At 32.3% G+C, this 16,655-nt stretch overlaps 1 protein-coding gene across 10 annotated transcripts in view; it reads left to right on the forward strand.

Annotated features, from left to right (window-relative positions):
- Positions 1–16,655, forward strand: part of PTBP2 (polypyrimidine tract binding protein 2) — a 139,949-nt gene that overhangs the window by 95,874 nt on the left and 27,420 nt on the right. For all 10 annotated transcript variants that reach the window (XM_056819115.1, XM_007485010.3, XM_056819114.1 and 7 more), the window contains 5 exons: positions 96–268; positions 1,238–1,381; positions 6,016–6,180; positions 6,264–6,374; positions 16,423–16,618. In XM_056819115.1, the coding sequence (XP_056675093.1) occupies positions 96–268; positions 1,238–1,381; positions 6,016–6,180; positions 6,264–6,374; positions 16,423–16,618 (789 nt within the window). The remainder of the gene's footprint in view (positions 1–95; positions 269–1,237; positions 1,382–6,015; positions 6,181–6,263; positions 6,375–16,422; positions 16,619–16,655) is intronic.

The following is a 16,655-nucleotide window of genomic DNA, read 5'->3' on the forward strand; positions in this document are numbered from 1 at the left end:
ATATAGTCTCACATGTTGAAAATAAAAGTTTTAAATTTAATGTTTATTGAATGTTAATACATGCATAAAAGTTTTACTTTTAAAATATCTTTCAGCCAATGGTAATGACAGCAAGAAATTCAAGGGAGAAGATAAAATGGATGGGGCCCCTTCCCGTGTACTTCATATTCGAAAATTACCTGGTGAAGTGACAGAAACAGAAGTTATTGCTTTGGGCTTACCTTTTGGTAAGGTAACCAACATCCTAATGCTGAAAGGAAAAAATCAGGTATATATACCTTTTGTAGGGCTAAAAATTTCAAACCCATACTTTTAATCAGGTTTGAAAAGCTAAGAAATAGAGAGCTTGGAGATTAATGTGCCATAGAAGGGCCTTATAACTTAGCTGTATCAGTGTCTAAGAAAATAATTCAAAGGATTGGTTACAGTTTGAGATTGCAGACTAGTATAGAGGCAAGAAATTTTATACTAAAGTAATAATACTGGAAGACAATAAAGAGGATAGAACATCTGGTAATAGGCCATCTGATACTTGGAATTTGATTATTAGGGATAATGGAAATTTAAGAAGTTAAAAGACAAAGGCTATTTACTGTATCTTTAAATTTCTAATTCCCAGAGAAGTTTGTTTCTAAGCATTGCATTTAGAGATATTCCTAATGCTTGGTGAGAGAACTAAAGATATCAGTATCCAAAAGGTTGTCTTAAAGTAGGGCCTAGAGGAAATCTGATATTAGGAAAATAGTATTCTTGGATAGCAATCAGTTTCCCAGATTTCAGTTTTCTCTTAATCTACTGATATTGAATTGCAAATAATATTCTTAAATGTTTCTATTCTAGATTATAACTACCTAATAACCATTCATTCAAACCAGTTTTATTTAAATTTAAGAATACAAAAAGAAAGATGCTTCAGTTTGACTGTCTTATTCTTTATAAAAATTATTTTAGGAATAAAATTTAAATTTTGACTTTACTGGCTACATTTTGGAGGAAATTATTTGACAGTGTTTTATATAGAGAGTTAAGGTCTATAAAATACTGACTCAGTGTAGTTCATTTTTAATTGAATGAATTCCTTTCATGATAATTTTTAAGTGCTCAGTTTTGAAATGTAATACATGGGGTCATCTAAATGAGAACTAAAATGAACTTTACGAAAGACAAGTTTAATAACTTAACTTGTGCTGTTGAAGCTTGTTTGACAATAATAATTTAAATAAAACTTTTATTGTAGGCATTTTTGGAATTAGCTACAGAAGAATCTGCTATAACTATGGTTAATTACTATTCTGCTGTGACACCTCATCTTCGAAACCAACCCATATATATCCAGTACTCCAATCATAAAGAATTAAAGACAGATAATACATTAAACCAGGTATGTATATATGTGTGTATGTTTGTTAGTTAAATATGCACATATTGTATAATATTAAGGATGATATGACCAAAAATAAGTAGAAACAAAATGAGTTTTTATATCCCGTTTTAAAAGTATTTTGTACAGGCACTCTCCACTATTAGAAAACCTAATACATTAAAAAATGGTTATAATTTGGTAAAAAAGAAGGAGGTACATTATAGTATAATAATTGTAGTAAGCTAAATTTGTGCATTTACACTAACTTAATTTGTAAGTATTTGCTATACATTCCTTTCATAACATGTCTTTAAAATAAGGGAAACTTTTAGTTTCAGAATTACTTTTCAGTGCTTATTAAAGTCCACCAAGTTAAATTCCTTTTGTTATTATTTTTTACTCTTCTAATAAATCATAAGGGCTAAATAAGGTTTGTTTGTAAAGTGACACAGATGTTTGAAACTATTAACCTCAACTTAGTGACTTCATCATTTGATAGCTGTGCTGGTACATTACGCATTTTGGGTACTGAATATTTCAAAGGATCTAAAGTTCTGTATATTTTTTTTCTTTTCAATTTTTGTTAAGTGCTTACCAAGCCATCGGTATTTTATTTCTGTTTGGGCACTATGATAACCAATGTAAAAACTCATGTTGTTGTAAGGGTATTCATATTTCTTGAGGCATGTTGAGAAATGAATTACTTAGGATTTGGGAACTGCTTTGAAACTTTGTTCTTTTTCATGTATTAAGGTGCTCTGAAAGAATTTAGATTTGATGTTTGAAATTTGTAGAATCAGCACATTGTTCCTACCTAGATATTTAAATTTGAAATAATAAGCAATAATTAGTTAAATAGGACTTGTTTAATTATTAACACAAACCATTGTTGTGAACACTATTGCTAGTGCTTTAAATGGGAAAATTTTTCAGTTGTGATCCTAACTTTATCTCACCTTCATTTCTCATAATAAAGTTCCTCTTAAAAATTTATTAATGATTTCCCTAACTAAAATATTTAAGAATTGAGTTTTTATTAAGTTTAGTCTTGAATGTGAATAGAAATTGTTATTTAGAATTGGTTTAGCAAGATTTTAAAACAATTGACAAAACACATAAACAATTTTAAAGTTTACACCTAGAGCAGAAATAACAATATCTGGGTTTATTCTTTTCTTCAAAGAATAAGAAAGAAACACTGACCCATATATAATATGTCTCAGTTTTTGTTCTTTGGCTATTTTAAGTCTGATCAGACAAACACCAGTTTTTCTCCTTCAAATCCATTTACTCTTTTTATACTACTGTTTGTCTACCTACCTCTACATCAATATCCCAACTGCTTCCCAGCAACTACTCCCAAGATGTAGGTTCATGACCTTCCTCTTTATTTCATTGCCTGCCATCATCCTTGGGGACCTCACATTGCAGGAGAACTATTTTATTTCGCTTTCAAGATTCTGAATTTCAAACTTTTACTTTCCAACCATAACTTCTTATACTTTGTTCTTTCTTAAATGAAATATGCTCTTCTCTTTCATTTCAATTTATATCTTCTTAATCCCTCATTTTCTCCTTTCCATCTCCTCTCCTTGCTTCTGTGCAGTAGAGTGGTTAGGGTGTTGCACCTGGAGGCAGAAAGAACTAAATTCAAATTCCAATCCAATAACATTTATAAAATGCCTAAGCAGGTGGGGATGCAATAGCAAAGGGTACTTGGTGGAGAGACATCTATCATGGAGTTGAGATCTGGTAGAACAGCAAATGAAGGATGGAGTGAACTGAGAATCCAGGTTTTGCCTACAAAAAGAAGCCACTGGGAGAGTTTGGTACTCTGCTTTCTAGATCTCTAATCAGAGGAAGAGAGGTTGAGGGAAGCAGTGTTAAGCAAGGCTTGAGTTACCAGCATAGTGGTAAATTTAGAAGTGATGCGTTTATCCTGGATGGGGCATCTTGTTCCATGGAGTAGAACCCAGGCAGAGCAACCCTGACACTTCCTATGTGACCTTTGGCAAGTCACTTAACCTTTGTATCAGTTTCCTCATCTATAATATTGTGATAATAATAACACTCCCCAAATTGTTTTGAGGATCAAAGAATGATATCCTTAAGCATTTAGCACAGTGGCACATAGTAGGTTCTAAATAAATGTTTTTTTCTTTTCTCCCTTCCCTTTAACACTAAACCTTGAATTAATTTTTCAATTTTTTAATTTAAAAATTAATTGACTACTTTAATGATAGATTAGCTGCTATTTTAGAATCTCTTAACATCTCCTACTACTAGCCAGCCTTTTTTTTTTTAAACCATCTGTTTTAGAATCAATACTGAAGTATTGTTTTCAAGGCAGAAGAATAATAAGGGAGAAGCAGTGGGGATTAAATTACTGGCCCAAGTCACAATAGCTACAAAGTGTCTGAGGTAAAATTTTAATCCAGGACCTCTCATCTCCAGACCTGCCTCGCTTTCCGCTGAACCACCTAGCTGCTCTCTATTTACCTCTTCTGCTAATATTCTGGGTTTTTATTTATGGTGCATAATCTTAGCTGTGGACTATTTCCATTTAGTAAACCTATTTTATTTTTATTGACTATAGTCTCCTTAACAGTAAAACCTTCCCTTCTGCATCCTGTCTCCACCATATACATTTGACTTCGCTTAAGAAGTTTGGAGCCAGATTTGATGACTATTTCAACTCCTTTCTCTGCTTCTCAAAATCTAGCAGTATTATCACTCTTTCCTTTCCCTCTATCTTACAGAAAGAGTTTTAAATCCTTCTTTTCAAACTATTACAGTAACTTCTTGTTTGGCATCCTTGTCTCCAGTCTCTTTTTCATCCCTATAAAGCTACCAAAGTTTTATTCTAAAAGCAAAGTGACCTTGTTGCTCTTCTCACTTAAGAAGACCTAGTGGTTCTCTATTACTTCTGAAATCAAATGCTTTTCCATTCCTTGAGGGCAGGGACTCTTTAGTCTTTTTGTCCTTTGTTAACCTAGCCCATTCTTGGCACATAGTAGGTGTTTATTGTGTGTTTGCTTAATTGGTAGAACAAATCCCTCTACTGTTATCTCTGCTCTTGATTACATCCCATTCTTAACTTCCAGTAATGACATTTTCTGGCTGCTTTCCATGTTTCTATAAATATTCTTAATTATTTCTATTCCTAAAAGAAAGCCTTTATATGATTCTTCTAACGTTTCCAAATGTCATAATATCTCTCTTCTGCCTTTCACTGACAAACTCCTTTATAAAGTTGTCTATATCTGGTACTTCCACTTCTTCATTCCCACTCATTTCTTAGCCATTTGTATTCTGAATTCCATGTCTGTCATACTCTTTTTGCAAAGTAACTAATGAGTCAGTTGTCAAATTCAGGCCTTTTTTCCAAACATCTTTTTTGAATCCTGTGCAACATTTCTCACCATTACACACTCTACTTCCTTTCAGATATTCTCATCTTCATTAGCTGGATAAACACCATAGTAATCTCCTGGTCATTTTCCTGTTTCTTTAAACTACTTCACTAGTTTATTGTCTCCTCCACCCCTTAAAGTGATTATTACCCTAAATTTCCTTCTTGACTGTGTTTTTCCTTCATATCTCATATCTCAGTTGATTTTTGCATATTTAAATGTTTCTTTTGATTTTGGGGAAGTTTTATCCCCATTTGTCCAGAGTAGGATCATTAATGTATGTATATTCATATATACTATACACACAATTACATATATACAGACATGAATAATTATATATACATATGGATAAGCACTCTCATGTGTATATACATAAGGATACAATAAAAAATAAACCAAGTTTTTTGGCATAGCATACCAAAATCCCTTGTCCCTACCACCTTGCTACTCTGTCTTCACCCTTTCTTTATTCATATAGAATCCTTTCACAATCGTAAGTCATAGCTTCAGCTATTACTCTATACTGATTGTAATATAGTAAACTAGAGTTAGAGCTAAAAGACCGTGGGAAAGTTATTTAAGCTTTCAGGGGCCTCATTTTCTTAATCTCTAAAATTATGAGTTTGAGTTAGATGATTTCAAATGGCCTCTTCTAGCTTATATTCTCCAATCCTGTAATCCTGTAATATTTATAGACCTTGCCATTTTTCCATGGTTCTGTAGTTTATTCTCCAACTATTTCATTTGCAGATCATCTTCTGGATATCCATGATCTTAAATGAAGATAAATTACACTATCAATTCATGGACTCAATTTTTATCCCAAAATCTATTGGATAGTATAGGGATATATAGCACTATGTAATACTATTTAATTGCTTGTGGTTGTTGTTAGGTTATCAAAAAGTTCGATTAGAAAAATGAAGGAAATTTAATGTAAAATTGGACAGGTAGGTAGTGCAGTGGATAGAATGTCAGACGTGGAATAAGAAAGACTTATTTATGTTCCTGAGTTCATATCTAGCCTCTTACACATAATTGTGACCCTAGGCAACAGTTTCCTCATCTTTAAAATGATCTGAAAAAGGAAATTGCAAATAGCTCTAGTACCTTTGCCAAGAAAATCCTTTAAAATGGGCTCACAGAGAGCAGGACACAACTGAAAAGTTACCAAAACTGTTAAATTCAAGTGAAATAGAACTTAAAAAATTTTTTTTGTGTCTTTGTTTTAATTTTTAGCGTGCTCAAGCTGTTCTTCAGGCTGTGACAGCTGTACAGACAGCAAATACTCCACTTAGTGGCACTACAGTTAGTGAGAGTGCAGTAACTCCAGCCCAGAGTCCAGTACTTAGAATAATTATCGACAATATGTATTATCCTGTAACTCTTGATGTTCTTCATCAGGTAAGCTCTTTTTATTTCTGCAAAAAAATAGTTTATAATATTTATAATGTTACAATTCTAATTTGTTATTTTTGATATGACAGATATTTTCCAAGTTTGGTGCTGTACTGAAGATAATCACATTTACTAAAAACAACCAGTTCCAAGCTTTACTGCAATATGGTGATCCAGTAAATGCACAACAAGCAAAATTAGTAAGTCCAGATCTTATAAAAAGCTTTTAACATTTGATTTTATTTTCTGTTCTGAATGCTCTCTTTCTTCTCCTTCCCCTACCCACTGAGAAAACAAGAAAAACAAATCCTATTATAAATATGTATAGTCATATTAAAAAAAATTCCACTAGCCATGTCCAAAGGGGGGAAAAAAAGAAAAATGTTTCTATCAACACTTTGAATATATCTACTCTTTCTGGAGATTGATAGCCTGTTTCACCAGTCAGTCCTTTGGAACTTAGCTTGGTCATTGTGTTGATCATAGTTCCTAAGTTTTCAAAGCTAATTATCTTTTCAATATTGTTGTTAGTGTTTAACTTGTTCTTTTGATTCTTCAAATTTAATTTTATATCACTTCATAGAAGTATCAACAGATTTTTCTGAGACCATTCCCTTTATCATTTCTTGTCGCTTAATAGGAGGAAAGGAAAAAAATAAGTGTATAGTGCCTATTATGTGTATATTTACTAACTATATGTAGTGCTAGGTACTATAATGCTAAACATTTTTTTTAAACCCTACTTTCTGTTTTGGAATCAATACTAAGTATTGGTTCTGAGGCAAAAGAATGATAAGGACTGATTTTCAGTGGCTTGCTCAGGGAGGGTCACACAGTAACTATTCTAATTTGATCCTCACAACAAACCCTTGAGGTGGATGCTATTATTTGCATTTTCAGTTGAGAAAACTGAAATATAGAAAGGTTAAGTAATTTGCCATGGGTCACACAGCTTAGTAAGTGTGTGAAACTGAATTTGAACAATCTTCCTGGCTTTAGGTCCAGTGCTTTTTCAATTGTCTCATCAGGTATCTCATTGTACCTCAAGTTGCCTCAATAGTTTTTCAGCGCCTTCATTATCATAATTTTGTTTATCCATGCCCCAAGTGATAGAAATCTCCTCAGTTTCTAATTCTTTTCTACCATAAAGTCCAGATTTGTACATATGGCTCCTTTTCCTTTTTCTTTGATCCCTTTAAAGGATAGACCTAGAGTAGCAATCAAATCTTTATGATGTCTTACCAAAGTATACTATCTAGTTAAAACTAATTAAATGAATCAATTAAATCTTATCTAGTTTTTAAGATTATACATTACTAAATTATTGTTATAAGCAAAACACCTAAATGTGAATAGAAATTGCTTCTATGTCTTTAGTAATTCAATACATTAGCATAATGAAGATGTATTATTTTAAAATTTTTTAGTTTTATTTTGAGATTTCCATTAATTATTGCGAGACATATAAATGGATGTCACTCAAGGACTATGTGGGCTATAGTTGTGTAGGCCGAACAAGTAAAGTTTTCCATAGATCATCTGTTCCTGTCCCCTTATTCTATAGCTTATGAAACAGCCCTTTTAGAGGGAACTGAGCCATAAAGCTCCTAAGTAGCAGAACCAAAATTCAAACCCAATTCTCCAGTTTCCTCCTCCCTAGGATCATAGAATCTCAGAATTGGAGAGAATTTAAAGACCATCTAGTCTTAAATGTAAAATGACAAGATTTGCTTTAATGAAGTATATAAGAAGTTGTCACTTAACCTTAACTGAAAACTTTTAATGAGTATAACTACTACTTCCTAAGTTTTGTATACTCTTCCCTAAAAAAGCCATATTTGTGAGGGGGACAAAAATCTTTCCTAACTTCCAGCCTTACTTCGCATCTTTGTAATTTACTCACATTATTCCTAGATTGTCTCTCTGAAGCCAAAACAAGTTTATTCTCTTCCATATATCTGAAGACACTTACTTTCTTCCAGAGTCAACCTTTCTCCAGTTCACAAATCTTCAATTTCTCTTTTTTTTTTTACATTTTTTAAAAATTTATCAATACAACTTTAAAAAATCATCACTTTCTGACATTTTACAATCCATGGTCTCTCCCTACTAGCCCTCTCTCCCCCCTCCCCCCCCCAAGAAGCAAGCAGTATATGATAGAAGTTGTACATATATTATCATATAATACTTTTTTCCATGTTTGTCTTGTTGTAAAAGAAGACACACATTGCTACACTCCATCTGTTCCTTCTATGGTGGTCGATATCCTTTTTTAATAATGAATCTCTTTGAATAAAAATACCCAGTTTCTTAAACTGATCTTCATATGATATCTCTAGTCACACCTCTCCATCTCATAAATGTAGAGTTATTGTTGTGGGTTTTTTTTTTTAATCTAAACTCAAAGTTATGTACATTTATCTATTAAATTTCAACTCAACTCGGCCCATTGTTTTAGCCTTTGGAGATATTTTTTGATTCTGTCTTATCTAGTGTGTTAACTATTACTCTTGACTTTGTGTCAACTAAAAATTTGGTAAACAGTCCAAGGCCAAGCATTCATCCTTTTGCCTCCACTGGAATCCTTTCTAGTTGACATTGAACTATTCATAATGATTAAGCAACAACCTAGATATTCAATTAGTTTGAAATCTACCTTACTTTACTGTCATTTAGTCCAGAAGAGAGACTTTATCAATTGCTTTGCTTAAATATGTTTAAACTTTGTCCATAGAATATCTTACACCTATCAGTTTAAAAAATCTGTTTCTCCCTCTAAAAAAAAAAGAAAAGAAAATAGTCTAGTATAACCTTCCTGTGATGAATCTATGCTTCAATAAACATCCATCAATAATAGATTCTAGAATTTGTTAATAAAGTCATATACTATCTTCCCCTTTTTTCGTTCTCTTTCTTGCCCCCTTACTATAGGGTGTGGTCTATTCTCTTCCTTTATTTGAAAATTTGGCTTATATTTTTCCTTTTCCAATCCAGAGATACCTCTTGTATTCCCCATCATAGTCAATAGATACCTTTTAAAGTGTTTCATTAGTTATATCTGCCAGTCCTCAGTACGTTAAAATGTAATTCTCATTATTTATCTTTAGTTATCAACTTCCTATTAACCATAGTTGTACTTCTTATTTCTGAATTTTATCATTTCTGACATTGTTTTTATAAATCCATTCGGTGTTTTTATGTTCAACCTCCATTACCTTTCCTTCAACTATTCTTTATACATTTTTAAAAAATACAAGATATTATAATAGAAAAATGCTATATTTTAATTGATAAGGATTATAATTTAAGATCTACTCTTTAGCTGTGTGACCTGGAAATTCACCTAATCCCTCTGGGGTTCAGTTTTATCACCTATAAGACAGATTGAGTAGATGACACCTAAAGTCCTTTTCAGCTCTAAATGTATGGTTCTTTTGTGACTTCAGTGTCCCTTCCAGTTCTTGAATTTGTGAACCTTGGGTAAGTCAGTAGAAGAATGGGTTTTGGTAATAAAATTTGTTTACAATAGAGGAATATCTGTGAGGGTATCAGAAATACAATAATGTGATTCTGAAAAGTCAATAAATTGCTTATTTGATTTTTAAAATTCTTTTTTTTTTGAGTGGATGGTACACAGATAATTTTTATCTGTAATTATAAGTATTAGTTTATCTACCATTTAATAATATATTGCCTTCCTTTTGCATAGCTTAAGGTGTTTGTTTTTTAATTTAATGAAACTGAATGAAGCCATCCTAGGTCACAGAGTCAGTAATATTTTAAATTATAAAACAGCATTTTACTTTGAAGATTTAGTTACAAGAATTATCATTCACCTTTATTTTTATCCATCATCTCTCAATATTCTTTGTGAATATAAGGGCCATATGACTATTAAAAGAAAGTTATTTAGTGATACAGTAACAAGAACAATGCATTTGGTGTTAGGAAATCTAACTTTAGACCCCAGCATGCAGCATGTATTTTGGTTTTTAGCACATTCAGTCTTTCTGAACTTCAATTTCCTCATATATAAAAGAGGTTAGATCTGGATCTTGTTTCTGGATTCTGTTAAAAATGCAAACCCAGTATCATGATGTTAGGTACACATATCACTCTCCTCTTCCTCTCTTGGATTCCTCCCCATATTTTTAAAGACCAATTCAAAGTACTACTCTATGTGGTTTCTTTTGTAACACTTCTGGGTTGGTAATCCTTTCTCCTCATACCTCACGTATCTCTTGGTTGACTCTAATGCACTTTTTATATAATATGTAATTACAGGGTGCATTATTTTCTTAATTTTTAAACTGATGAGTAAATTTAGGAACCTGGTTTTAGGAAATCTTCACATTTCCTCAATTTCTTAGCATTCTGCTTATATTCATTAGATAATTGATGAGTGTTTTAATTTTTTTCTGTTCTTATAAACCAATTTTTATCTTATAGGTATATGTAGCTATATCATGTTCCTTTATACTGTATCACTGTTAGACTGAGAGAAGGATATTTGAAACTTAATTTTATCATATGTTGTTTTGTTATAATTCTTATGGAGAAAGTAAATTGAATTAGCATTCTCATGTAAAGTTTAGTTGAGTAGTTTTTAGTTTAAACGAGTGTATTTCATTTACTGGTCTATGTTGTATATAATATATACATCTTTGTTTTTTAATAATAGCTAACTTTTGTATTGCGCTTTTAAGGTTTGCAAAGTGCTTTACATGTATTATCTCATTTGATCCTCTCAACAAGCCTTTCAGGTAGGTGCTTTCATTATCCTCCTTTGACAGATGAGGAAACTGCAGCAGTCAATCAGTGGTACTTATCGAGCTCATACTATGTGTCAAGGCACTGGGGATACAAAGAAGAGTGAAAGTCAATCCATTTTTTTTCCAAGAAGGTTATAGTCTAATGGGAGAGACAACAAGCAAAAATTGTGCATGGACAAGATGTATGCAGGAAATAGAAATGTAGTCAACAGAGCAAAGACACTACCATTAAGGTTGACTGAGAAAAGGTTTAATAGAATAAATGTCTTGACTAGTTGTCACATTTACTCACACGATTCGAGATTTAAGAATACTGGTCTAGTTTATAGTTTTACATAATTAGTATGGTGAATGTTGTAATAGAAAATATGTATCTCTGTTTCTATGTATATTTGAAATATTAGAAGTTTTTAATTTATCCGTGTCCTTGTCCCCAACCAAGAATCAGTAATGTGAAAATAGCACTGACTTTGAAATAGAAAGATTTGAATTTTGAATCTTACCTCTCAGGTAGCACCCATTTATCAAATACTTCTAATGTGCTATAGGTACTTTGCTAAGCAGTGAGAAGACAGAGAAACGCACAAAATAGTCCCTACTCTTAAGGACTATAAATTTGAATGAGGGAAATGACATCTATAGAGGGTAATATGGAGTTATCTAAAGAGGGAAGCCAATATTACTTACTTGGGAGATCAGGGAATACCTCCTGTGGAACAATTCTGCATAGGCAGAATTGAGCTAAATCTCCAAGGCAGCCAGGGGTCAGTGCATAATAGGCATGGGTTTCAACTAGTTCAAAGGTGTGGAGAAAAGCAATAGAGTAGTATCCTAATCACAGAATTCTAATTAGGCCATTGTCACTGAATTCTCCCTCCCTCCTTCCCTCCCTCCCTTCCTGGGTCTCTATCTCTGTCTCTCTCTCTCTCTCTCTCTCTCTCTCTCTGTCATGTAGGAAGATGCCAAATTACATAGAGTTTTAAATGTCAGAGAACTTTATATTTGATCATAAAGGTTCATTCAGTCACTAAATATTTTTTAAGTACACACTCTGTGTCAGGCAAAGAAAGGCAAAAGATAATTATGCTTCTGTCACTTTGGCAAGTCATTTAGTCTTCTTCAAGCCTTCATATATGAAATGAGGGTCTTAGAATATCTAATCTTTAAACATTTCTTCCTATTCTTAAATTCTATGATCCTATATGAAGAAGTTTATAATGTATAAATATATCTGTGTATAAACATACATGCATACACATAAATATGGTGAGGACTTTTCTATCCTTTTTTTTTTTTTGGACCAACTAAGTTCAGAGATGTTCATTATAAAGTTAATTGTAAGATGACTTGTTTTTGCCCCACGCTTAACTTTCAAAGAACATAGTTATAGTGAGATAGCCATTTGTTATCACCACTCAAAAATGTTCCCTGATGTAAACTTTTCTTCCTTTGTATTTGTTTGGAGTTATTGGAATACAACATAAACCTCTCTTCCTTGAATAAATAGTTCTCAAATAACTTACAGTAAAATATTTATAGGTACTCATGGCATTTAGGTGGCAAGCAGTATACCCTAGATCCATGTTGGCTAAAGCATGTCACAGATGCCCCATGCTGCATGCTGGAGGGGGCTGCTCTATTCCCCCTCTCCACAGCACCTAGGGACAATTTTCACAAGCCCACCCCCCAACCCCACCCCCCTTGCCCTGCAGACCAATGCTGATACTTTCTCCCTCTGCTGTCTGGGGTGATGGAGGAGTAGGGGGCTCACAGGAAGCTTGAAGGTGCAGTTAGGGTGTGTGGTTTCTAAAAGGTTCACCAGTGCTACTCTAGATATTATGCACATATATGCTTTTAGGAAACAAAACTAGGCTTTTATTTTATAGAATCCTTTAACATTAGTTGATTGGAACCCTTGAGTCATAGGTTTTTTTAACCATTTAAAGAAGAGATCAACAGAAAACAAACATGCCAAAATTAGTTAGGGGTTGAGGGGGAAAGAGATAAATACATAACACTTTTCATTATATGTATTTCTGGCAATTAGTATTCAAATAGACCAGGTATATATTCTTTCTTTCTCTGCCTTAGAAAAGTTGCTTAAAATAATGAGAATTCTGGTTTAGAATTATAACTGACCTTTTTTATTTCTATGATCATCAGATAAATATAAAAAATTGTATTCTCATTTCTTTAATAAAATGAAGTAATACTTTATAACTTTTTTTAAGCAACATAAATTGAAATGGTTTTTCTAGTTAAAGTTTTTTTTAGCATTTCAGGAAAACTAAAATTTTGTGTTTTGGGAGACATGACAACTAAATCTCTAATAAAAGAATCATTTATAGTGAATTTCACTCGATTGTTGGAAGTCTTAATTTTCCCCCCATTTTAACTTATCACTGAAAGGATTCTATATGTCTTTGGAGTAGTACAAAATACTTTTACATTTCTGTAAACATTTTAGAAACATCCTCTCTGGTACTAAGTTTTTGATGTCATCTTTATATATGAAATTGATCACACTTCCATCTTACTATTTTGCATAGAATTTCAAATTTTCCCCTATGACTACTGTGATTATATCCTTTTGTCCCCTAAAATGATCCTTCTAATAGCTTAATAAATCCCATGAATTTTATGAAGAAATTTTTATGCTATGACCTTGTGACCATGTAAGTTGAAAGATCTTAATATTAGAGTGACAACCCTCCCCCATCCCAATAATAAAATTCTTTCCTCCCCTGACCTTTCACCAAAATATTTTCTACTAGGTTTTCTGAATTTGTTCACTTAGTTACTAGATTTTTTTTTCACGTGAATCTACCGTTTTCATATGTAGTTCAACCTTGAGTAGTCCCCTCACTCCTTAATTTAAACTGATCCATTCAAAATTTTATCCTACCAAGTCTCAGTATTTTCTATGTGGTCAAATTTTATTAACTGTATCAGGACTTGTAATTTCTCTTGCTTGTTTCCTAAACTTTAGATATTTTTATGTAGATGTTTAAGGCCATGAGTTTTTATTAAAAATTCTTCCTTTCTTGGATTATCTTGTGAACTTCTTTTGTCTAGACTACTATAGCTACTTTCAATTATATCTGAATTGAGGGAGCTTATATGTACATACATATAGTCTTCTCCCCCTTCAACTCTTTTAAATATTTTTACAAACCTTTCTGATGTGTTTTCCATCTGATCAGAAATTTCCTATCCCATTTTTAAAACTAGGGTCCAAATATTCATATTTTCTTCCCAGACACCATCCTCTTAATCCTGAGTTTACCTCTCAAATACATTTTCTCTTCTGTAGCCTTTGCTCTCTGTACCTATATTTGTAGCCCAATGTTCCAAAATCATTGATAATTCTTTATAGGTTAATTTTGGCAGCATCATTTATGTCCAGGTAAATCAATAGGTAGTTATAATTTCTTTTTAACTCTTAAGTTTGCTGTGTCATTCATCTGTATTGTCTTCCAAGACAAAGCTACTATTGGACATATTCTATAAGTTCATTCAAATATATGTTAAAATCTGGGGAATAGATCTCATCCATGTGGTTCTGCCTTTGTGGCTGGATAGCCACTTTGAATGAAACAATACAATGAGTTCCTTATTACTTTTTTAAACAAACTACTTATGGGTATTAGCACTTCAAAAGATCCTTAGTCCTATATCCATTAATCACCTTTTAATAACTTGACAATTCCATTCAAATCCCTTAGTTTCAACAATTTTATCTTTCCCTGCAGCAGCCTCCTGTTTTTTTCTTAATATTTTGTCCCAGCTTCGAAACCATTTCAACAATTTACTTTATCTTCCAGTTATTTCATTTAACTTTTCTTATTTTCCCTTGTCTTTCCAACTACCTTCATCAATTCCCTACTGTTGCTACTCTTATAAAAATACTCTTTGATCCTCTTCAATTGGAAGGAAGAAAACAAGCATTTATTAAGCCCTTACTGTGTGCAAAATATTTCATTCTATCTTCACAATAACTCTGGGATGTAGGTGTTAGTATTTTCCTCATTTTGTAGATGAGGAAACAGGCAGACAAATTGAGTGTCTTACCTAGGGTCCCCAAGTGAGTAAGTACCTGGAGACTAGTTTTGAATGTAGGTCTTCCTGACTCTGGGTACAGTGTTCTATCCCCTTTACTACATAATTACTTTGATAGTATGCCTCATTCAAACAGGAATTAAAATCTCATCTGGGAGATTGTTGTTCAAATTGTCCTTAATTTCTTCTAACTTTTAAAGATTCTTCTTTGCCAAATTCTACCTTCTAGATCACTAAATTAAAGTCTAAATTATTTACACTTCTTTTACCTCTTTATTTAGGATCTAATACCTCTCTTATCTGATTTTCTTTTTACCCTTTTCCTCACATCCTTTCCTCAAAACATTAGAAGTATAATTACATATTACTGTCTCTAGGAAACTAAATAATTTATCAATATATTGTACTCAAGTGGTAAAATATTATTTTTCTGAAATAATGATCCTGTCTGTCTTTTATGATTATGTCTTCAACTTTTGCAATTTCTATTTGTCTCACCCTCCCAACCCATCCCACAAAAAAGATGCATATACTGAAAATAAAATAACATTGAAATTGGATACACAGGGATTTGAGATCTTCTGGATCTTGGACATAGAATATGTAGTCTTTAGTATATTATTAATCAGTAAATTTGTAAGCATTTGCTATGTCCTAGGCACTGTGCTAAGTTCTGAGTTTACAATGAAGGGCAAAAGACAAACCTTGCTCTCAAGGAACTCACAATATAATGGTAGGCAGCATGAAAAAACCTATATGGAAACAAGCTTTATACAGAATAAATTGAGAATGTTGATCCGAAAAAATAGAATATAGGTTTGTTCTAGAGTACCTGAATAATGAATATTTTTTTAGCTTTAGAATGGCCTGTTAATAAGTCATGGATCAACTTGTAGGAACCTAAGTAAAAATTTATAAACTATAAATATGTATGCCAATGATTTTATATATCTAGAACCTTATAGATGTTAAAATTAACAAAATCAACATATTTCAAATTAAATAATTGCTTTGCATAAATCCTTTGTGGGTTAATTTGAAACAGTAATAGTTTTTATCTCTTTAAAAAAACATTTTTCCCCTACAATAATGGTAAACAATAATTTTCTAGCCTCAACACTGTAATAGGCATGAAATAAATATTAGCTCATTTATTAGTAGTCCTACATATTGGTTAGGGGAAAAAACTTCTTGGTAGGTCTCTACAATCCAAATAAACACATCTTGATTTTTAGTAACTATTAAGTGATTTTCTTGATTACTGTGCTATCTTTATGCAGGTTTGTTCACAATGTTTTGATATATCATCTATAGTATATTTCTTACTGGGTATAGTACAGTTTTTAATTTTCACTAAATTTTTATTAGATTTATTAGATTGTATATTGTTTAACTAACATTTTGTTCACTTTTTCAGGCTTTGGATGGTCAGAATATTTATAATGCATGTTGTACTCTAAGGATTGATTTTTCCAAACTGGTAAATTTGAATGTAAAGTACAACAATGATAAAAGTAGAGACTATACTCGACCTGATCTTCCATCTGGTGATGGACAGCCAGCTTTGGACCCAGCTATTGCTGCAGCATTTGCTAAGGAGACATCTCTTCTAGGTATGAATTTTGTTTCCTGAAATATTTTCTTCCCACT

The sequence above is a fragment of the Monodelphis domestica genome, chromosome 2 (assembly GCF_027887165.1).
Source record: "Monodelphis domestica isolate mMonDom1 chromosome 2, mMonDom1.pri, whole genome shotgun sequence".
Classification (NCBI taxonomy): Eukaryota; Metazoa; Chordata; class Mammalia; order Didelphimorphia; family Didelphidae; genus Monodelphis; species Monodelphis domestica.